This window comes from Amia ocellicauda, chromosome 22 (assembly GCF_036373705.1).
Source record: "Amia ocellicauda isolate fAmiCal2 chromosome 22, fAmiCal2.hap1, whole genome shotgun sequence".
In the NCBI taxonomy this organism is placed as follows: Eukaryota; Metazoa; Chordata; class Actinopteri; order Amiiformes; family Amiidae; genus Amia; species Amia ocellicauda.
This window is the reverse complement of record NC_089871.1, coordinates 12,796,550-12,819,097: the sequence shown is the minus strand read 5'-3', so window position 1 is coordinate 12,819,097 and position 22,548 is coordinate 12,796,550. Positions and strand designations below refer to the sequence as shown.

General features: G+C 43.8%; 1 protein-coding gene across 4 annotated transcripts in view; it reads right to left on the bottom strand.

Moving 5' to 3' along the window:
• Positions 1-6,116: 6,116 nt before the first annotated feature.
• arhgef18b (rho/rac guanine nucleotide exchange factor (GEF) 18b) overlaps positions 6,117-22,548 on the bottom strand; it is a 51,101-nt gene continuing 34,669 nt past the window's right edge. For all 4 annotated transcript variants that reach the window (XM_066696149.1, XM_066696147.1, XM_066696146.1 and 1 more), the window contains 14 exons: positions 22,239-22,356; positions 21,570-21,824; positions 21,360-21,436; positions 21,027-21,205; positions 20,751-20,824; positions 20,145-20,336; positions 19,680-19,820; positions 19,039-19,157; positions 18,528-18,590; positions 18,153-18,200; positions 17,246-17,698; positions 11,737-12,049; positions 11,514-11,618; positions 6,117-11,408 (listed from right to left, as the gene is read on the bottom strand). In XM_066696149.1, the coding sequence (XP_066552246.1) occupies positions 11,254-11,408; positions 11,514-11,618; positions 11,737-12,049; positions 17,246-17,698; positions 18,153-18,200; positions 18,528-18,590; positions 19,039-19,157; positions 19,680-19,820; positions 20,145-20,336; positions 20,751-20,824; positions 21,027-21,205; positions 21,360-21,436; positions 21,570-21,824; positions 22,239-22,356 (2,292 nt within the window). In that variant the 3' untranslated portion in view covers positions 6,117-11,253. The remainder of the gene's footprint in view (positions 11,409-11,513; positions 11,619-11,736; positions 12,050-17,245; positions 17,699-18,152; positions 18,201-18,527; positions 18,591-19,038; positions 19,158-19,679; positions 19,821-20,144; positions 20,337-20,750; positions 20,825-21,026; positions 21,206-21,359; positions 21,437-21,569; positions 21,825-22,238; positions 22,357-22,548) is intronic.

The following is a 22,548-nucleotide window of genomic DNA, read 5'->3' as shown; positions in this document are numbered from 1 at the left end:
GATTTTTTTTATTACAGTACTGTTAAAGGCGTGTTTAAATGCTGTAAAAAATATTATTATTATTATTATTATTATTAATAATAAAAAAATCGACAGCTTTCAAAGACCAATTAGTAAGATCAAGGGCTGCTCTAACGAGGCCTAGTGTCCCATTTCAAGCCTGAACTCAGACACATTGCAGGAACTGTGCACATCTCTGCACTAAGGGAAATGAGTAATGTCCTATACTGGCTTCCCCACTATAATTAGCGCAAATCAAGTCGTCAACAGTAGATGTTCGCAAATAAATCTACTGCTATTTGAGTTGTCCTCACCATTATGTAAAACATTACCATTGCTTTTTGGATTTTTACGTTATAGCACATTCTCCTGCAGCCTCCCTGTTAGGTGTGGACTCATTGTGCCACGTTTGTCGACTGGTCAAAACCAAACTGATAGTTCGCCACAGCATTGCCGTTTATTCTCTTCGGGTCTTGGTGCCAGGAAGCAGATTTCCACAAGGTATTTGATCTAAAATGGAGACCACTGCATAAACGGCTCAATTGCACATTTCTTGGGAGTGTGTGCGCCTATTAAATCTGCCCTCGCCTGCCAGTCGAGCTGTTTGCTTTGGCAGTGGCCGTGGCTGTCAGCGTGAGGTTTGGGCGCCACAATAAAAGGCTTTCTGCAGTGTTTTTGTTCGCCCCCTCCAGACCTCCCACCCTCTCTGTGGCTGAGGAGCGTGTGTCTTGAGAGAGAGAGAGAATGAGAGAGGGAGAGATAGAGAGAGAGAATCAGAGAGAGAGACAGATGGATACAGAGAGAGACCGAGAGAACGGCGCCAGAAAAAAAAAGGGAAAATTATGTGTTGGGGTTACCAACCAAAAACCCCAGCTTTATTGGTGCCCATGCATAAGAGGTTTAATACAGAAAGCACCCTACAGTGAGATCTGGTAAAAGCGGCAAGATCAGTATAAAATAAACAGTCTAGTGACCTCGGGTTTGGGTCCAGCTGTGCCTCTACTCCAAAACCCCTCCACAATCCGTTCTATCTTAATTGAATGTAATAAACAAAACACGTATTTTTCCAAGCAACGCGGCTGCTTTTATTACCCTACATGGACCTTCTGTGCATATTCATACTCATGTTTACAGCGCGAAATTTGTGACCATAATTTATTTTTACATGTCCCCGTTGCATAATGTTTATCGTCAGCTGGCTGCCGTTCAGTACTCTCGTCTCGGGCGCCTCTCAAGAACATGATCAACACGCAAAGCGGGCTGATTGCTGTACAGAATGTTTTGTGTCTTCATTTTTTTTAATTGCAGTTCATAACTTTATATTAAAGCCTCGAATACATTTTCCCTGGTGCCGCTGCAAAGCAGTGGCTCAATAAAAACAAGACCAGAGGCTGAAGCAAAAGCCGCAGACATTTGCGTGTGGGCGGAGGGCTAAGGTACAAATGGGAAAAATGTTCTTTGGCTTTGACACCCTAGAGTGAGCGATGACACTTGAATAAAAGTAAAGCCTGAAGAAATTATGGGATTTACAACAGAGGTAGGGCGAAGTTAGCAGGGCACCGGACCAATAATCTCTCGAATGCATGCCAAAGTGCCTGGTGCTACTGTACTCTGAATGCCAAGTAAAGCTCTTTGGGTTGAAAACAAAATTAAAATCCATACAGTATACCACACCTGTGACAGGGCAAATGTTTGCACAAAGAAACCTTGAGGAGGTGCAGCTCTGAACTGAATTCCAGTGCAGCGAAGTCATTGACCAGAGCAAGGTGTGGACTTGCCCAGGCTTGTCAGGAAGGCAGAGACAATACAGGCTTGTGTCTGAACAAAGTCCTAGGGCTACAGGACTGCCTGAGAACGAAAACGTGCAGCGCCGATCACGATTCTGCCCAGATGGAAATCCACATTTTGGGAATTTGCATCGTCTGCGTGTACAGAGAATGCACAAACACGGAGCACGGGGCTGGAGTCAGTACCGCAGGTGGTCAGATCTCTCGGCCTACATGACGGTTGCCGAGCAAGACGTTGCCCTCGGGTTGCAACCGGGCTGTGATCGGAGATGTTGCAAGAACTGGTTTGGGAGTGAGTGCTAGCATCCGTTAAGGGCAGATTGTTCAAGACGTGAGATCAGTTCTATATAGAGCAGGTGCAGTGAAATTGAAATCAAAAAGCCGCCTAGATCTGACCAGTAGACCGTTTGCCTGTACGTGGTAAAGGGTGACACTTTGTATAATTTTGGGGGTTGTCTTTGCGTTTAAACTGAGGGAGTTTCGAAGAGGTCACCATTCCACCTGCACCCCCGGGAAATTTCCCAGCATCCCCGTGTCCTCTGCACAAACAGCGAGGTTCTGCTTGGCTCAGGATATCAGCATTGGCAGGGCCGTCTAAATCCAGACTTGCTAATTCAACAAACATTCGTGGACACCCACATCCACCACAAAAACAACACGCGCACACACACACACAGAAAATAATAAAACAGGGACGCAGGAAAGAAAATAAAGATGAAACGAACTAGCTGGGGGAGTGTTTGGCTTCACATAAAAAACAAACCAAGAAAAACAACCACCTCACCCACAGAGATTAATACCCACTGCCTACTGTCTGAGGGGCTGCTAACAAAGGGGTTGCCGACAGCCTCTTCCAGCCCATCCTGTAGTAATTATCAACCATGCAAATCCACGCCGCGTAAGCAGACGCGTCCTAGAGAAGCCAGTTTGGAAGATGTGGTTCAACGGTCCTGCATACCTCTTTGTAAACGCCAAGCGCCCTCCCCCTCGCTCCCCCTCCTCCGTCTTAATTGTTTCCATGCGACGGCGTGGCTTTGATATTCCCAGCTGTAAAGGAACATGATCCCAGATCCGTTCATCCTTGCATTCAAAGAGGAAAAAAAAAAAAGCCAGGGCTGTTCCTACACTTTAAACAGATAATTAAACATAAATGTGTCCTCCTCTACCAGACACTAAAAGGCAATGTTTAATCGAATAAGCCCAGCTTTATATGTATATGAGTTTCCCCACCACAGCGATTCCTCAGAGTTTTGGAGCTCAAGTTTTTTTTGTGGTCCCCTCAGAAAATGACTGCATCCCAACATGTTGGCTCTGAACGAGACCTTTTCGGCACAATGCAATCCTAAAACTACAGCAGCGCAGGCTACATTTAGACATTTTCCAGGAAAGACAAACCAATAAATAACCATAGGGGTTACCAAAGAAAAAAAAAACAGCCCTGTGATCACTCCAGACAGAACCTACGGTGGCATCTCAAAACCAGCACTGGGCACCAAGCGCTGTCCAGATCTGAAAGGCGATACCTGAAAATAGCGCTGCGGCCCACAAGGGTTCAATTAGTGGCTCCGGGAGAATGCAGCCGGGTTCCTGTCTCGTTCCTCCGGAGCAGGACGGCCGGCCGAGTGGCGAGTGTGCGACACCGCAGGCTCCACGGACAGCAGCCTTCATAGGACAAAAGAAACGAGCATGACAAATAATGAGCATTTAGACTTGTGTTGGGCATGCATGGACCACCACTGTTCGGCAATACATTTCACGGTTATTGACCTGGCCCCCCTGTTTAGCTGTTGAGGGTGGGTGCCGAGATGCTTAGGATGACGAACAGAAAGGCTGAACAACAATGGGTTTGCAGGAGAGATATTTTAAACCTCTCATAGCTGTATAATTTGCATTTCTCATGCCCTGCGACAGTGTCAAAGATAAGATTAGGTCTACATGAAGCGATCAGCAGGTTACTCGGCGAATGACTGGCTGGTTCTGCCAACATGCTGGAATAGCACAAACACAGCAGGGAATGTTATCTGTTGATTGTGGTGAATTTCCACTGCAAGATATATTTGAAAGGTTGTGTTCTTTAAAACTTCGTTTGTTTGCTTTGAATTTCCAAATTACTGACATTTAACTCACCTGGAAACCCTGTCAATCACTGCCAACTAAAAATAGCTTTGCAAGAATGTAAATATTGAAAGGCGAAAATGAAAACACTATGGAATTTTATGGTAGAGATACGGTACAGAAGAAAAAAAGAAAAAAAGAAATGGCAAATATCCGGGAGAAAAGTACAATGAAAAAGCCAATGGGAGAGACACTGGCTGGCACAAAAGTAAAACAGCAGATAGTTACTTCAAGGAGACAATTTCTGATTTGGACGATCACGATTTTGGGTAGATTACCCAGAAAAGAACTTGGGGCTGCTTTTGTCCATGACAAAAATAACTTATGCAACTGTGCTTGAGGTCATTTTGTGCACACACTAGCAGTGCTTACAATAATTCTGTCACACCCGAACTAAAAGCTACATCTTATTAATGTGTTGGTTTAAACAGCTCACGGTGGACACAAAGCAGTCTGAGCTGGACAGGAGAAGATCTTAAACAAGATAGCAGTGATGTTAACCCCACCATCAAACAGGCTGACAGACAGACAGGTGCCTGTATTCCTGTGTATCGTCAGACAACTCTGAATGTATTGGCGTTGGCTTTCCAGGACCCTTGCTTAACAATGCAGCAGATTGAATGCCAATAGGCTGGATGACATGCAAGCGCTTTTATTGCCCTGTGCAGGAACTGGGCAGGCGTCCCTGGATTGAAATCTTTGTCTGAAAGTGGTGCCAGTGATCTGAGCCACTCCGCTCCAACAGGAAACTGGGCAGGAAGGCCAAACCGTTCATGATTTCTGCATTCCTCTGCTATCCCTTGGCAAGGTGTATTTGCCAAGTACATACAGAACCTATTTCATGTCAGGGACCTTATTTCAATGCTGCTTTTGCTCTGATAGGACAGTTTCTAGTAGTTTAACACCATCCTGGAGCATTTGGGATTTTAATCACTTTGTGCTCCGCTATTGTTTACATTGCTCTCCCGATAAAGACAGGGCTGTTGCGTTTTTTCCACAGAAAGACTCCTGGCCTTGGCCGGATGGGATAAAGGTGAAATTGATTTAGTGCTTAATGCAGATGTAATGAGCGCACAGCCTTGCCATTTCGCAAGGCAGATAAAGGTGCAATAACATCCCCTTTTCTTTTTTTTCTTCCCCGATAGAGGTGAATAAGAAAGATGGAAGCAATGATGACTGTTTGGCTTTGCTGTGTAACTCTAGGCAACAGCAAGACCTTTATGGGGCAGACTGTAAAAATACGAAATCGATAAAACTGCAAGTCAATTCCTTGCCAGCCGAGGGCCTCGCCCAAGCACACAACTCTGCAAACAAAGATGGCATTATTAAGACAGATTCCAAGGGAAGATATGCACAGTTGAGGCAATCGGCAAGACAAATTGTTAGGCTGTAAAGGATAATAACGTGGGATTAAGTTCGGAGGTACAATGGAGCATTGTGCGAGTGAATGGGAAAAGGGGGTAGGTAGTACTTTACGTCCTACGGGGCGATGGTGTGATCTGATCGAATGGAGCAGATTGCTTGGAAGAAGCAAAAACAAGAAAAGTTTCTTCAGTTCAGTGGCAGCCAACAATATCAGCACATACAATATCAATGCAGGGCAGACTTCACAGTTTCAGAATGATCCGAGACGTGCAAAAGACTAGCTTTTAGCAATTTTAAATTCACGTGAATCATTTTGAACACAAACCCTTGAGTGCCCGCTGGTGCAGGTGTTTAAAATGCAAAAATCGAATGTTTAGTACGCATGTGAAAATAGGAGTTGTCTTTTCTTTTCTTCAACCGGCACCCCCCCACCCCTCCCGCAAACACAAAGCTGCACTGTGCAGGGCAGGTGACAGAATGTGTTATTTCTGGACTGGATTTGTCTTTAGGATGATCAAAGGTGTGTGGAGACATAATTACACCTTTCAAGCTAAAGAGCAATCTCTTGATTTTTTAATGATTGCCTTCTTGTTGTGGCAGATATACTGTACTTTTTCAACACCGTAACCTGAATTGAGGTTGTTACTCAATTTGAACGTGCGGAGGGGGTGGGGGTGGTGAGAAAAGACAGATCACATCAGAGAAATTGCTTTAGCAGCACGATTTCATTAAAATGGAACACCTGCAGTTTAATTAAACCGTAGAAGAGAGCGCATGAGCTTCAGTAGAGAAAGAAACAAATCTCAAGCCATCGGTCTATGGCTTCAGTTACTCAGAATGGACACGCTAGAAAAAGGCAGCGGTTTTATTATCCAAGAGGTGACAACTATATTGTGGAAGGCCAGCATATTTAAACAGTGCAGGCTGGAGCAAAAGGTGACAATACCAAGCACAAAACGGAGCAGGCACAAACAAGTGTTTTCTCTATGGTTTGGCCTGTTTTAGCATGCAGGGCTTGACAGACACATAAGCAGAAGCTTGGAATTGAATCCACGATGGTAAAAAGGGAAATCCATCACAAAAAAAAGACAAGTTTTTTTTTTTTATTGCTAAAAATCAGGGTTATTTTCTTTTCTTCAAAGGCAGCTTATTATTATTATTATTATTTTTCATTTCACATATTTCTACATCTTGCAGTGGATAAAACATGACTGTTGTACAAATAATTGTTTGGTGTGCTACAGATTGAAACGTCATGTGCACCAATTAAAAAAAACACAAAAAACTAAATATGAACATTCATTTCCCCTTCAATTTTACAACTATTAAAAAAAAAAAAAAAGTGTCTACAGTGTAATTGGCAGTACAGAGAATTAATATTTACAACTTACACATTGAGGGTATGATTCAGAAACACCCTGTATAGGAACAAAACAAAAAAGTGACTTGCCATAACTAAATGCTTAAAATATACATGTTTTTATATATATATATATATATATATATATATATATATATATATATATATATATATATATATATATATATATATATATAGTGGCTACAGAAGTTAATTAAGACATTGGCGTTGAGTCAAGCCAGTAGTCAGGTTACAGGAACTATCATATTCGCCAGCTATGCTGCCGCCGCCACAGAATTTGCTGCAGCAACTTGTGATAAAAACAAGATTGTCGTTCATCTCCAATGTGCCCCAAGAACCATACTTCCTTCATATACAGAGAGTCATAAAGTGCTTGACGGTTTAGATCACGAACAACAAACAGTACTTGACGACACAATGGCATACCTGCCAAAGCACAGCCAACCAAGACAAGCTGCGTTGTGCAGATGTTGTGAATGATGGGGTTTGCAGTGACATCAAACCAAGGGACTGTTTTACACATTTTTGGAGGTGATCTTCTATGGAGATGTTAGGTGACAAGTAACGCATATGCTCTTAAATCCAATTATATACACATACACCTATACAAACACACAGAGTCTTTGGTTACTGGATGTACAAAAAAGAGGGAAAACACAGAAGAGGCTTGTTATTTAACACCTGCAGCAGCCATAGAGAATGCAGACAGGTTTTTATTTGTATAAAAAAAAAAAATACAATTAATCCCAATCTAATTTGTGATTACTGCTTGCATTTTAAAATGTATTTGCCATGTGCTTCAGCCACGAACACTTTTAAACCCCCAGCTTCACAACGTCAGCCCTTTCTCCTGCTCGTAACCTTCAGAGCGTCACTGTTCACCAGGGATAATTTAATGTTCGCAGGCCTGCATGAGACAAAGGTGTATTCCTGTTGCGCTCAACCTCGCCACATGGCGCAGTGTAGGCTGGAGATGGGGGTGAGCTGTCGAGAGCAGAGCGACGATCAAAATAACCTTGCCTAACAGCTGGAGAGTGGGGAATATTTGCAGAGATCTGACAAACCACAACCTGCTCCCCCGAAACCTGCTACTAGATAATAAGGATGAAAGACAGGGTTTAAAAGGAATGGTTGGATCTGTGCGCATTGTTTATTATAACTCGAGGGTCTCGTAAAAAGGCAGATGGTTTACAAGAATAGGTAACAGCTCTTTATCAGGTTTTCACACTCTGCTCTGCCGAGTGTAAATTAGTTTTGCAGCTGATGTTTAAAGAAAAAGAAAAATCGAATTTAATCTGAGGGCCAAACGACAGGGTGCCAACACGTTGACACTAGAAGATCCCTCCACAGTTTACAACACACAGAGGACCAGGTCACATGACAGTCTATTGGTCCAATGTGCCCAGGACAGGCCTGATTAAACACCTGATATGAAGCTGCGTCACGTCCGGATCAGGATGCAGCTCTCGGCGAGGTCGACTGCTATGGCTGCACCCACTGACAAACAGTTTCTGTAAGACGCATGGCAAAACCTCAGAACTTCATCCAGCATAGTTAAGACACACACTCACACACTCACACACTCACTCACTCACTCACTCACTCACTCACTCACTCACTCACTCACTCACTCACTATTGGTGAAAATAAATAACAGGACTTTGAGAGAGAAAGAATTACAGGTATTTACATTTTTTTTTCTTCATTTATATATTATTTTCTTGCAGAGCACACAAGTACCGGAGGGTTTTAGGCACCAAGCAGTCCAACAGAGTAGATGTGTTTTGTTTTGGTTGGTTTCATTTCCCCTTGTGTAAGACAACTCTGCAACAAGGCATCTATTGTTCCTTTCCCTTCGCTCTGTACACTGTGCAATCGGCCCGTCTGTTTCAGGATTGACATGTCCACGGACAGTGTTGCCAGCCCTTCCTCTCGTAATAATAAGCTGCTGTTACAATGCCTATTGGCAAGCGCGTCTCTTAATTATCCCACACTGAAAATAGGAGTATAATTACAATGTCCTGCACTTCATACACAGAATATATACAGTATGTACACGTTTGAGCTGTGGGCAAATTATAGCGAGAATCACAACAGTGAAAATGTAGCTCATTTCAATCACAACAGTTGGGCTGTAATTGGAATTAATTACTTTTTACATGGAGGCAATTATAATTCACCACAGTTTTGTTGGATAGAGGGCTATTAAAGCTTTGGCAAACTCGAACCTGCTATTTTACATTTGCCGTTGTCTTCGCTGGTGAAATTAAACATCGGGGGCTGAAAGTACTCCAGCTTTGTACCATAAGGCTGAAGTGAATATATATTCTATACAGTATTATACAAGCACAAATTGTATGTATATACAGCTCTGGAAAAAACTGAGAGACCACTCCAAGTTCAGAAATAAATGTTAAGTGGTCTCAATGTTTTCCAGAGCTGTATAAAATACACACAAGCATATATTTTCTTATTTTCCTGACCAGGATAACAAATAAATTATTAACATGTATATGAATGCTTTGGATTTCTCTGCATTTAACTACAGGCTAATAGTTGATTAATTGTTCTCTCTGGTGAGAGAACAACAATGGTCGCTAGAATCTCGAAACTCCTTTCCCCCATCGTTACCACTGGCCTCTGTTGTAGAGCGGGGGGTTTAAGATGCCTACACACTGTGGGCATCCCCCTCTGTATTCCTGCGTCTGTATTAAAGACCTATTTCAGGAATACAAATATAAACCTGCTGCACCTGTTTTTAAGTCCAGACAGATGTATAGAGAAGAGACTGGAACTCAAAGTAAGATTAGCACGTGTTGAAACAGAAATTTAAACAACTTTTAAACGAAGATGTGATAAAATGTCATCATTACTTGGTTTTCTAGTAATCTGAACTCACACATATACATATACATATACATATATATACATATACATATATACATATACATATACATATATATATATAGTTGATCATATTTGAAAAGTAATGATTTTCTAACAACTTTTGACAGCATATTTTTGTTGGCATACAAACAATCCGAATCGGATTACACCATTCAAAACTACAAAGCTGCACAGAGTTGTGGACAGTAACTGTGCTTACCATTTTAGCAAACGTGACATGTCAAAGAACGGTGAAATGAAACCAGAACAAGCGTTTCACCTGATGATAATCTAAACGGGGAAAGGCCAGTGTGATTCTGTGACCAGAAGGGCTCAGCCACTCAGATGGGAAAAGCAGGGTAGGGTTGCACATTCATATTTTATGCTTAAAAGAAAAACACTGGCTAGCATTTAAGTTTACTTTCACAGGCATTACTGTGCTTTCTCCCCATCTGTATGGGATCATTTATCCTCCACGCACACCTAAACTAAATCAGTGGATCACAGACCCAACCAGGGCATCCCTCTCAGCCCGGGAAAAGCTATAGGTGCACCGACACTTTGTTTTGTATACGTCTCAACCATACGTCTCTTTTTCTTTTCAATATTACAGCAGCACCAAAACCACTGTTTTACCTGGGGACTGTTTCTTCTGTGCCTCAAAAACCCTGGACTCTTACTAAAAATGTCAAACCCTATGGGAAAGGAATAAAAAGATTAGGCTCGGTGTGATTTAAAAAAAACTAAGAACGGCTTATCCGTCTGAGATCTGCTGCAGCTTTGCGTGTTTGTTTTTTTTATCCCATAGAGAGAATATAAAAATTACAAAATAAGTGGCGTACGCACCAGGTTCTTCACCAGCTGCTAATATTCCAGCACTTTTTTACCAGACGCATAGCTGCTTGAGGTGAAACAGCTCGGGAATCGACCTAGCGCTGTTCAGCCCAGAGGACCCGAATGGTACCCTTCAATTAATGAGTGACAGATAAGTGAAGTAGCCTGACTGAACTCATTCTGTTCTGAAGACTTCAGATTGCCACTGGGAGGAAATGGACACCTGTACGGGGAGCACAGGAATCAACCCAACTTCGTTTTTCAAACCAAACTCCTAAAAAGGCGTCTGTCAACGCAGTGCCAAACGTTCCTGTTCACAGTGGTTGAGTACAGGCATGCAGTCCAGTTTCAGAGGAATCTGGCATGCTTTTTCCATCAACTACTGCCAGCAATATACTCAGCTGGATGATTTCTTCTTTGGATACTGGTTACAGTGAATCAGCCCTTCGAAAAAAAATTAAAACGCTAATAATCTCTTCATGCAAACGATCAGGGAGTCAAAAAAGGGGAAACTGCTGAACAGACATCACCCTACAGCCCAGTCACACCTTTCATTCCCTCCCATCTTTAGTCTCTAAAGTCTCTATTAAAAATGTCTCTGGGGTCCGTAAAACATTTAAAATAAAATAAAATACATTCTTTGCAGCTTCATAAATCAGAGTAAAAACAATTAAAAACCAAAATAATGTTGAGTTTCAGCACGCAACCACGCGAACGTGCTGGACTCCCAGTGCACCGGACCGCAGCCCGCGTCCGCCGGTCTCTAGTGTATGATCCGCAGACCTCCTCCTCCTCCGGGGCACCCAGCGAGTCCCTGTCCCCCGCAATATCTCCCATGATGCTGTGCAGTACAAGACCTGGGCCGCCCACGTCTCCTGGGTGCGTTCAGAAGAAGATGACGTCCTCCTTGCTGACCTCCTCTGTGATGGTGTAGGGGGGTGGGGCCTGCGTTTGAAGAGAGCTCTGGCTGTTGCGTTTGGGGATGCTGGCCGGGTAGACAGTCAGGGTGTCGGAGGAAGAGTCCGGAGGACTTGTCGATTCTGGAGAGGGATTGAAGAAGAAAATGGTCAATTCCGGTTCTCTCTTTTCCTCCCTCAGACGACGTTTTGAACATGTGATATTAACAATAATAACAGTGATATTACCTTGTTGGTAGTTTTGGGTGGGGCTGAGGGACCACTTTCCTTTCGAAGTCCCATCTTCTTTACCTGACAGTTTTAGGGGCAGCATCTGTTTCAGGTCTATCGATGCTGTTACAATAGAAACCAAAATGTAGCCAATCAGCACTTTTTCAGTCACAGTCACACTCACACACACAGTGACACACACACAGTGACACACACACAGTGACACACACACTGCTCTTACCCGAACTCTCGGTCCGGTGCGATGCCTTGCCCTTGCTGCCCTTCTCCTTCCTGCTCAGGGCGGCCAGCTTGGTGGGGATCTGCTGCTGGACACCCGTCTGTTTGTGCAGCTGGTTGGTGGTGCTGATCAGGTGGATGGGCACCTCGATCTTGACGGGCAGCGAGGTGCTCTCTCGCCGCAGCAGTGTCTCAGCCCGCTCCGGGTAGTCGGGGCCGGCCATGGTCAGGCTGGAGCGGTGCTTGGTGGGCAGGGACAGCTCCGCCCCACCGGCCAGCAGGCCCTCCCCATTGAAGCTGGTGGAGTGGGTGAGACCCTGGGGTAGGAAACAAACAAACACAACATCAATACAAATATAAATGTACTCATTTATCTTAATCACAGGCAAAAATCAAACTTTATACATGTTTCTGCACTGAAAAGCATTCATTCACACTTGGCGTTTTCACATTTGTATGTTATTTTAAGGAAATGATTTCTGTTACACCTGCTTTCAGTCCTTTATGCTGTGTTAACATCATATACATACAAAAAACATACATATGCATTAAAAAGAAAAACTGAAAATCCACAACAGTAATTATTTTTACTATAACCTGAAACCAATAAGATAAGATTAAGAAAACAAAAACTAACTAACCTTGCAGTCAAAACAATGTAAAACCCACATAATGACACACTGGAAGTTTGCATTAATAACAAATATTTCACATCAGGGCTTTCCTTGCAGAAGAACACAGGTCTTGTGTTTCTGGGGGCACTTTTCCCTCTAATCTTTTCAGGAAGCTTTGTGACAATACAAGAAAAAGGAGTGCATGAGAAACACATGTCCCATACATTCTCAGCCAAAGAAAGGTGCCATTCAGATGCACGAACAATCAGATATTACCGAAGCAGCAGCGCCTCAATACTGGGATGACATCATATAAGAGAACACTGTCCCTATTGTAAAGGGCATAAATACCTTTTCACAAGTTCCTTTTTTTAAAGAAAGACTGAACCTCTTAGGTGGTCTTCCTCCCAGCCTTAGTAAATTAAGCCAGACCAAACCTTTCATCTTTTTTTCTTGTATTTTTGTTAAACAATAACTTTTTTCAGTGCTTGATGCAAAGTTACAATGCATTATTTATTTATTTATTTATTGCTTAGTCCTGACCATTAAGGTTTGATTTATGTACACCTATTTCCTTCCATAGAAGGTCCAAATTGCAGATGTTTCTAACTATTAACAGCTGTTACAATGGGGCTGCGTTGGGGTTGAAGTTATGACCCGACTGCCTGACTCCAATAGCTATATGGTGTTTACAGATCCCGTGCAGAAACGGATTCGGTGTCCCCGTTCTGGGAGTACGATGTGCAGCACAGCTCAACTGTGCACAGGGCGGCATGATTTGCATTATTTCCTTTATCAGGTGCCTTCCATAAGTATAGGGCTTCTTTGATGTGAACTTTTTTTGGTTTTGTTTTAAGCAAGGAGTATGAAGACTTGACTGACATCACGTAAACAATTAGTGCTGGTGGCGTTCCAACCCCCCGAGATAATGAGAGAGTTCTTGTGCATAATAATATGTTGTGGTTTCTGGTACTGCAACTCCTTTGACGTTTATCGGCAATCAGCTTCACATTTGCAGATATACTGTATACAGAGCCTAAAGCAGTGTCAAGAGCCCCGATCGTGTAGGAACCAACACCCAACTTGTTACTCATGACTGGGCAATTGAAGAGCTGCAACCTCTGCATTCAAAGGAAAACGGCATCTTAGCCAATACGTGCTATAGTGCTTCATAGACAGGTGTTATGAAAAAGGGGAGGCATTTATTTATTGAAATGCATTGCCAGTTCTCAGTTCATCCTTCCTCAAATAATTAAACACACTGTGCATAAGAATAACAAAACTGATGTGCAAACTATCATTACCAACAGTGGAATGGATTCCCAAGGCTTCTGTCTTAAGTATTATTAGCTCAAAGTATTCAGAAGGGAAAGCTCCGGAGTGTGAGGCTGACAAATTGGAATAACTACACTGTGTTAAGTCAATTAACAGGCATTAATTCAGGGCTGTCTTGTAATGTTCTTACTAAACTCCAGTTGAGCAGGAATGCATTTTGAATCAAGATCAAAGGAGCTGATCAAACTGAAATAGTATAGAGGGGAAAAATAAACTACGCTCATGGAAAACAAGCTAAATCCAAAAGCTCAGCGAGATAAATCAGGCAGAGAAGTCTCCATGGCGTCAGGATCCCCTTAAACCATTGCAGCTCAGGGGTTAGACAACTTTAAAATCTGCTGAACTCGGCTGCAGAGGAACCAGCCCTTTGCTGCTTTCACAGAAGGGGTATTTATGGGCTGCCTGTTGAAATCCCAGTAAGAAGATAAGCCCCAGACAGAGCAGCTGTGTCTATGCCCAAGGTGGGGGAACAACACAAATAAATAAATAACTACACACACACACAAGAACAGTAGCCCTTTTGTTAAAGCAGACGGGAAGTGGCAGAGTGCAGTGTGAAAGTACATGCCCGGGCACAGCTACATAACTCAAAACCTGTCGATACCAACAAGATAAGGAAACATCCTGGTGATTAAGACAAGGAAAAAAAAAAAGTGAACATCCCCAATTTAATGACAATATCCAGATTTTGAATGATATAGAGTATAACTGTTTATTGATGCATTTATTTGCAGGATTGTGCAAGAGTTTATATTTTAAAATGCCAGAGAAACAAACATTCTGCCTATTTGACCAAACTGTGTCATGAGTATGGGAACCGGGGAAACACTTAATCCAAAATGCAACTACACAAGTGACCTGTAGATCTAATGGTTTTGAAGTCAGGTGCTTATCTTACAGTACACACCAATGTAAGTTTTGGACCAGAGCCATTGGTAATAAATTATACTTCATAAGCACACGGGATTGCAATTAACTTCCGAGATAAGGCAGTTAAAACGCTGAGTCTGTATTTCACTCCGATAATCTGGTTCTAAATATAAAAGCCAGGACGCCTTTGAACTGGACTTTTTCACAGGATAATCAATGTCCACAGCAAGAAGTGAAGGCTGCTTACAAAACAAATAATCAAACCATAATCAATGGAAATGGGAATGTGAAGGTGGGAATATTTCCTCTTGTATTGTTTGCTTTCAAAAATTAATGAAAGATAAGTTAAGGGATTGTTCCACGCAGATGTAATGCACACTTTTGGTGGAAATTGTTGAGTCATGCTCAAGGACTTCATAACTTCAATATTGAGACCCTGATTACACCATTGCAACAAAATCACCTAAACAATATACCCTGATCATAGTGGGACTTCCAAAGGATGATTCAAGACTGTGAAAACATGTGTCAAGTGATGACTAATTGAACCGGGATCAGAAACAGGGGTGAAATTTGCCTAAAAAGATATTCTACAACTAGATTTCTACACTTCGTCATAAAAGGACAGCAACCCTGCACTTTGGAGAAGGGGGATTTAGACAAACTATTTCCACTGGCAGCTTCTGTCTCTCTCTTTCTTTCCGTTTGTCTCTCTCTCGAAAACAGAGGTAACATGTTTAAAGCCTCTGTGTGAAGAATAAACTATTTTATTGTGTAATGTCAACAAAAGCAAATCCAAACCAAACAAAAGCAGAAACATATTTCAAAGATTCTCAGGGTGTGATAAGGCCTGAACAAACTAGAACGGACTAGAAAAGATGTTGTCGTGAGTGAGCCATTGAGTTTTTTTTTCATGCACCCAGGTTGCCCGATCCGAATCTGTCGTTCAAGCCGAGATGCTGTGGCATGTACAGGTGACCACCATAACCTGGGTAGCAACATTTTCCAGGTTAAATTACAGGGGGGGGTGTTAAAAGGATGTGATTCTATAAAGAGATAACACAGGATTTCAGGAAATACCTTCAATTTGCTGCAGAAAGCCGAAACACCATGAGATATCGACAGCAAGCCTTTTCACAGAAGAACCGTGCTTTGATATGTGTTTGCACATATTTCTTCCTCTTATGTTTTGTTAAAAGCCATTATTCTGGAAAAAGGCGTTTCAACACATGACGGCGTACCCAACTGGGAGAATCAACATGGTACTTTTGTTTTTGGCAGGGCCCACCGTGCCCTCGGAGACATCAAAAGACTAAATCAGACTTCAAAAGAGAGCACAACTTATCAAGAAATTGCATAATTTCATCACTCCCTCCCAAGAGATCATAAGCACCTCTGACCAGCTAGCACAGGGGAAATTTGCCCGTTTTCTCCATGGTGTCACCGTATTAAGTGACATGATTAATAGGACACTTATTAGTCATTTGGCATGAGCTGAGCTGCTTGGCTCGACACCATGCTTTTAAGAAATCTCCTCAAAAAGCCAGCATATTGAAAATGAGCAATATGTTACAATTACAATCTGATTATTTCAGTATTTCTGAATACATGAATTCAAGCAAGCCACTAAAATGCTTCTTTAAAATGGTGGTGTTCATGCACCGGACCTGATACAAGAAAGCCTGTTTTAGGTGTCGAATAAAAACAAAAACAGACAGTGATAAATAAATAAATAAATAAATAATAAAAAGAAAATTTAAATATATAAGTATATACATCTCCACTTGTGCTTTAGGGGGATATTAGAACAGGTTTTTTGGCAAATCCCTATAGACGGCTGCATCACATACTCGTAAATCTAATAGTTGTAGAAGTTGTCACACAAAGAATCGTTCCTGGAACTGAAACACTCCCTTCAGGAGTCGTCTCGGCTTTGGTTAAAGAAACCAAACAAAAGCAATAGCTCTGCAGAAAGAGGAAGTTGATTTCCCCACATAGCTGCTCTCTGGTTGGCCTGTCGAAACTATATTCACATAACCAAGTATTGGTGTCATTTTCCCATGGTACTCCTTTTGTTATCCTGCAGCTCATCAGTAAACAGGTCTTGCAAGAAGGAGATAAACCAGTCCAAACTGTGGCTGGCATCCAGTACACCCCTATTTTAACCACACAGTGACACATTGTTTAGCAGCACATAGCTCAGGGCTCCTAATATTTTTATATAAACGATCACAGGCAGCTGGAAGCGTGGGAACCAGTCACCTTCACCGCAGTGCTCCTTTGACCTATTTTAATGGTCACAGAGACAGAGAAAGGTGATTGCAAAACCCCCCACAAAATTAGATCTTAAGAGCAACAAAAGAGCATTCTGCCTGTTGCTCATGTTTTAAGAGCACAGATAGGTAAGCTGGGAAAAAACAGCTTGAAACACCTGTAGTTTAAACCAGGACAGTTTGTTATGAAGAAAATTAATGTGCATTCATAACTACAAAACATATTTACTGGCCCTCGCTCAGAACAGCTCAGGGAGTGCCACTAGATAAGTCCTGGTAATCAATTTACAGGGGTTTCGTACGCAGAAAAACATTTGAAAACACATCCAAGAGGGGGACTCTGGCCCAAGCAGGGCTGGGAGGAAGGGCAGGGCAGCTGGGGCAGGGGACTGGGGAGGAAGGGGCCACACTGTGCTCTCACCTGCGGGGCGTCCGCTTTGACCGCGCCCGGCTTGTGCCTCTTGAAGCGCTTCTGCTGCTCCAGGCGCTCGCGCTCCTTCTCCACGGCCCGCGTGGACTCGCGCAGCCTCTCCAGGTCCTGCTGGTACTTCTCACGCTGGTTCTCCAGCTCCTCGTGCTCCTGGTCCAGCCGGGCCCGCAGGCGCTGGCACTCCTCCTCGCGCTCGCGCAGCCGGTCCTCCTCCACCTCCACCTGCTGCCGGTGGCGCTCGCGTTCACGCTCGAGCCGCTGCTGCTCCTGCCGCAGCTGGCTCTGCAGCTTGTGGAAGTTGGCCATCTCCTCGCGCTGCTTCTCGAAGTTGCGCTGCTTCTCCTGCTCCAGTAGCACGTTGCCCCGGAAACGGCCCAGCTTGTCCCGGTCCGGTACGTTGGCCCGCATCAGCTCGATGTAGCTGTCCTGGTGGCAGATGACGGCCTGGGAGCACACGGAGCACGGGAGGGGAGAGGCAAGGAGCAGACACGTCAGACTAGGATGGTGGCCGACTCTCTCTAAATTCAGGTGGATTTATAGGTCTAACTGAATCTTTAGCACTTTGTTGCATGAGGTAATGAAGTGAACAGGTGGAATTAAAACCTGAAGACACCAGGACTACATGAGCTGGGGTAATCGAGCTCTCTGACTAGCCTTGCTAGACATGAGGCTTGCCTGAATACTGAACTTACTTCTAAGTGACCTGTTTTCCACATGGGATTTTCATTACCTGAAGCAGAATTTAATATACATGTATACACAGAGGGACAGGGTACAAGACAAAAGATCAGTAAAAGTGTATCCAAATATAATTACCCAACATGGTTTATTTTTCCCAAGTAAAGAACTAACAACCTCTATTTTCCAATGTGCTTTTCTATCAACAACAATGTGTTACCTGGAGACTGTAAAGTCGCTGTGAAAGCATCAGGACTCGATCAAAGAACTATGAGGAAGAAAACACAATATAAAAAGGAAATCAGTTTTTTTTTTTTTCAGTCAGGGGAATTCACAAAGCAAGAGCACTAATTGGATTCATGAGTCAATAACGAAAATGAGTAACACGGCAATGACCTTATTTTAGCTTTCACTGCTGGGTTCATTGTCATTAAATAGACTAGAATTAGATCAAGAATGAGCTGCAGTGCCTAAACACACCTTAATTAATGTCCCCATGAGAAGGAAAACAACAGAGAAAGAATGAGAAAATTTCACACATTCCATTAATGGCATTCTTGTCATTCTCAAAAAGTTCTAGCAAAAATCAGCTCACCTCTGCTTCGGGGAAGGCTGTGCCCCAGATGGTGTTCCAGCTAGTTGCCGGAGTTTCGTCCACCTGGAAATAAAATGCAGAAACTGAAAATCCTGGCAAACCCTACATTAAACTGGGCACAGACATCAAGCAAACCAGTACAGCGGCGAGGATAGCAACCCACATGGGGAAGCACAGAAAGCATGAGGAAGAAAAGCTTTGCCATCTATCCACAAATCTCTTTTCCGGTAAGAAAATACATTGGAACTGATATCACTGCAGTTTTGGGATCTGCACATTTTATTTAGTATTAGATGTTGCTGTTGGAAAGGTAAACATCTAAGGACACGGTACGTCGCTAGCCAGCTTTTCATTCCAGTAAAATTACATCTGTGAATGGCACTGCTCCATCACAGTAACTCTGCAAGTGGCGGCACAACTGGGGGAGGGACTGGTGGCGGGACTGGTGGCAAAGCCTGTCGCTGCGTGATGAACCCTGTGGCTCAGATGTGACCAGGCCGCTACTCCTTACCGGCTGCTCCAGGCTCTCTCTGCTGCTGATCTCCTTCAGCTGGGGGTCCGAGCTGGCCCTCTGGCTCCTCTCCCGGGGCCTCTCGCTGCCACTGTAGGTCTTCTTCTTGATGCTGCCGTCTATGAGGGTGAGAGGAGGGGGAGGTTCTCGTGATAGCTCAGCCTTCGCTTCAAGGCAGACACGTGAGAAAAGACGTTTTCATAAGTGCTACAGCCTGATCACAAAGTCTGTCCCTAAACTTGAAGCCTGCACTGTAATTCAACCCCCCCCACCCCGCTGCACACACAATGGCCGTAGCACTTCCCCTAACACACTGCACTCATGGTTCGGGTCCGTGGCGTGTCCCCAGGCTGCACCCGGGAGAGCAGCAGCCATTGTGGACAATTCTGAGCTGGGCGTGTGCCCTTGCATGGGTATTTATCTGAACAGGTGAGCAGCCTGCAGCCAAATTCAAGCTGCAGAGATTAAGTTGCAGGATCAAAATTTCCTTTGCACTGGACAGACTCCAGCTAGGTTTTATTTTTATGAATAGGTTTCTCCGACTGGTTTTTCTACAAGCAGAAACTCTAGAAGCTGTTATTCCGGAACTCCGTCTAAGCAATTAATGGATCCTGCAGCTCTGGCAAATGCGAGACCCTTACTCTTATTGAGGATGGTGGGACTGCTGTCATATCCTCCGAAGGTGTCCGCACGCCGCGGCAGCACGGTGGAGCCCTGGTTGTCCTCTGGGGGCTGGGAAGGCTCCTTGACTCCCGAGAGCAAGAGGTTCTGCAGATTCTCCACTGCAAGGCAAGAAGCAAAATATAAAACAGCTAGCCCCTCGCCACGCCGGGACGCCCATCTCTCTCGGCTGATGTTAATCTATAATTGTTTTTTAATTATGGCGTGGTAAATGGAGCACACTGAACCGTGCAGCTGCAGTGCCGTTTGAGGGGATCCATACGCAGTTTCTAATTAAGTGAGATACTCGTTTGTTTGAGGGTCTGGCTAGGTAACGGAGAACCCAGTTATTATTAAAAAAAGACAAGTGTGGCTCTGTTAGACTGAGAGACAAAACAACAACAGAGCCCCCCGCCACTGGTCTCCCCCCAGAGCTGCCCCCTCACCGTCAGTGATGGCCCCCTTGAGAAGCTGCTCCCCCTGCTGTAGGTCCGAGCCGTCCCCTCTCAGCAGGAGGCGGGAGCACGACCCCTGACTGGTCTCCTCGAACCCCGTCATCATTTCGGTGATCTCCCCAAAGATCTGCAGCTTCTCCGTCAGGCTGTTCACGATCTGGCTGTCCTTCTGACTGAGGCGCTCTGGTGGATTGGGGAGCACAGAATACAAGATCAATATCGGAGTCAGGTTTCAATCAAGCAATACATTCATAGTATGTATTTGCCACTTAAGCGCATATTGTTGAAAGGTGAAGAACATGGCTTCTTCTGCCCTCTAGTGTCTCTAGTGCACATTTATTTGTTATATTCATGAAGGATTTTGCATGCCTGCCACCTGGAGGTCAAGCACTGCAACTATCTTTTTTTTGTTTGCTAGCTACCTGGTAGACTGGACTCAAGATCAGCTACAGTAGATCTTCCATCATAGTAAAATATATCTTAAGACAAAATATTATTGCATTATTTTATAAACCTAAATAGTGCTATCAAATATCTACCGAAATAAAGACATGGTTTTCATTTATTTTTAAATCCGGCGATTTTCAGGAGGATTACCTTGAAGCTCTCTCAGTTTCTGAATTCGGGCTTCTTCCTGGTCACTGAAAAGCCCTTCCTGCACATCTGGGCAGCTGAAAGCACAACCAATCTCTTGTTATGGTGGAATTAACTTTCCAGCTGATGTGAAGTTCGCGGCCCTACTGGGCAGACCACTTAACCGTCTCTCAGCACACAGTTAATTCAGTATATTTTTAACTACACGTCTCTGATAGCAGGAGTTGCTGTAAGAAGAGTAAGGTGTACAGTCTAAGAATATTGAAAGGGGGTTCTCACTTCTCCACAGCCTGACGTATGACGGTCATCCAGGTGTTGCGTTCTTCCTTGGAGGAGGTGTGGATCTCGTACATCTCAGGCTCCTTGGACGACGCGCAGATGAGGAACATGCCTTTATCCTCATGGGCCACTTCTCGCACGATTAGCTTTTGCAAGGAAATGACCGGCGGCTTGTTGTCCTGTCGATCAAACAGCGTCTTTGATCAGTGACAGGGCCCAAGGTTGAGGAGATGACTTACAGAAACATGCAGAACCACGTACAGACACACAGTGGTAACCGTCTCCCCACTCCCCTGAAGTTCAAAAAAATAAAATCACAATCCTAGAACTCACCACAGATGCAAAGACATATTTGTGGTCCTTTTCTTGAAATAACAAAAGCACATCTGTCAGGAGCAGGGCAAAAATATCTGAAGAAGAAAAAAATGAAAGACACTGAAAATCATATAGAGCTGACCCTCTTCTAAGATTTGCATTCCTTCTGACCACACCCTGTTCTAGAACTCTCTGAACCTGTCACGAGACCCAGAGATTATGAGTTACCTTTCAGCCGCCCGGAAGCCGCCCTCCAATTCACGACCCCCTCGTGAAGGAGTCTCCGCCGGCCCTGCACGATGTCCTCCCTGCGGAACACGCGGTTGTCCTTGAACTTCCCACAGGACTTAGGCTCCATCTTGCTGGCCACATCCTTCAGCCTCATCATCTTCTCGTACTCGTTCACCTGCGCGTCCACTTGTGTGATGGTGTCTTTGATGAGGCCGAGCGCCCGGGTCAGTTCCTCGTGCTCTTCCGTGCCGGCTGCGGAGAAGAAATGCATGCCGTTTTCCACAAGCCAGTCCAAATATATGAGATAGTACGCAGAGGCAGTGCTAGGCCTTCTGAAACCAATCAGACTACTACTGCAAAAGCAGGCTTCACTGGCAGTAGGCCTTTATAGAAACGATTGCTGCTGACGAAGCAGAAAAGTAAAATTTTATATTTTTGCTTTTGTACTAAGATGCTCAAAGTAAGGTAAGATTTCCAGTGCCGGGAATTGCAGTTTCATTAAACCGGAAGCAACCGTTAAGAGTGTCTTAAAGCATTTTTCAATTTTGCCTTATTAAGCAGCCTGGGAAGCTCATTCAGGAATGACGCTGAAGAAACAAAATCACTACAGAATAGTTACTACTTCTTTAGGGGCTTTAGATGACCTGCGCTCGACTCTCTCGTTACCTTCTGTATTGTGCAGAATCCGTTCCACCAGGACAGGATACTTTGTGATGCGCTGAGTTACCAACAAGATGCATTCTGGGATGCCTAGTCTTCGTACGATAGAGAGGTTACTGATTTTCTGGGAGAAAAAAATTATAAAAACAAGGAAAAAATGTTACATAAGACCCTCCTGCTATTACATTGGCTATGGCAATCGAAAAATGTATTTCATAGATTTTTCGTCAATAACAAGACACAATTGGAAGTAAATGTCCAATTGTGTGACATTATGGAAGAAAAATAAACAACATTAAGTATGATGTTTTGAAAT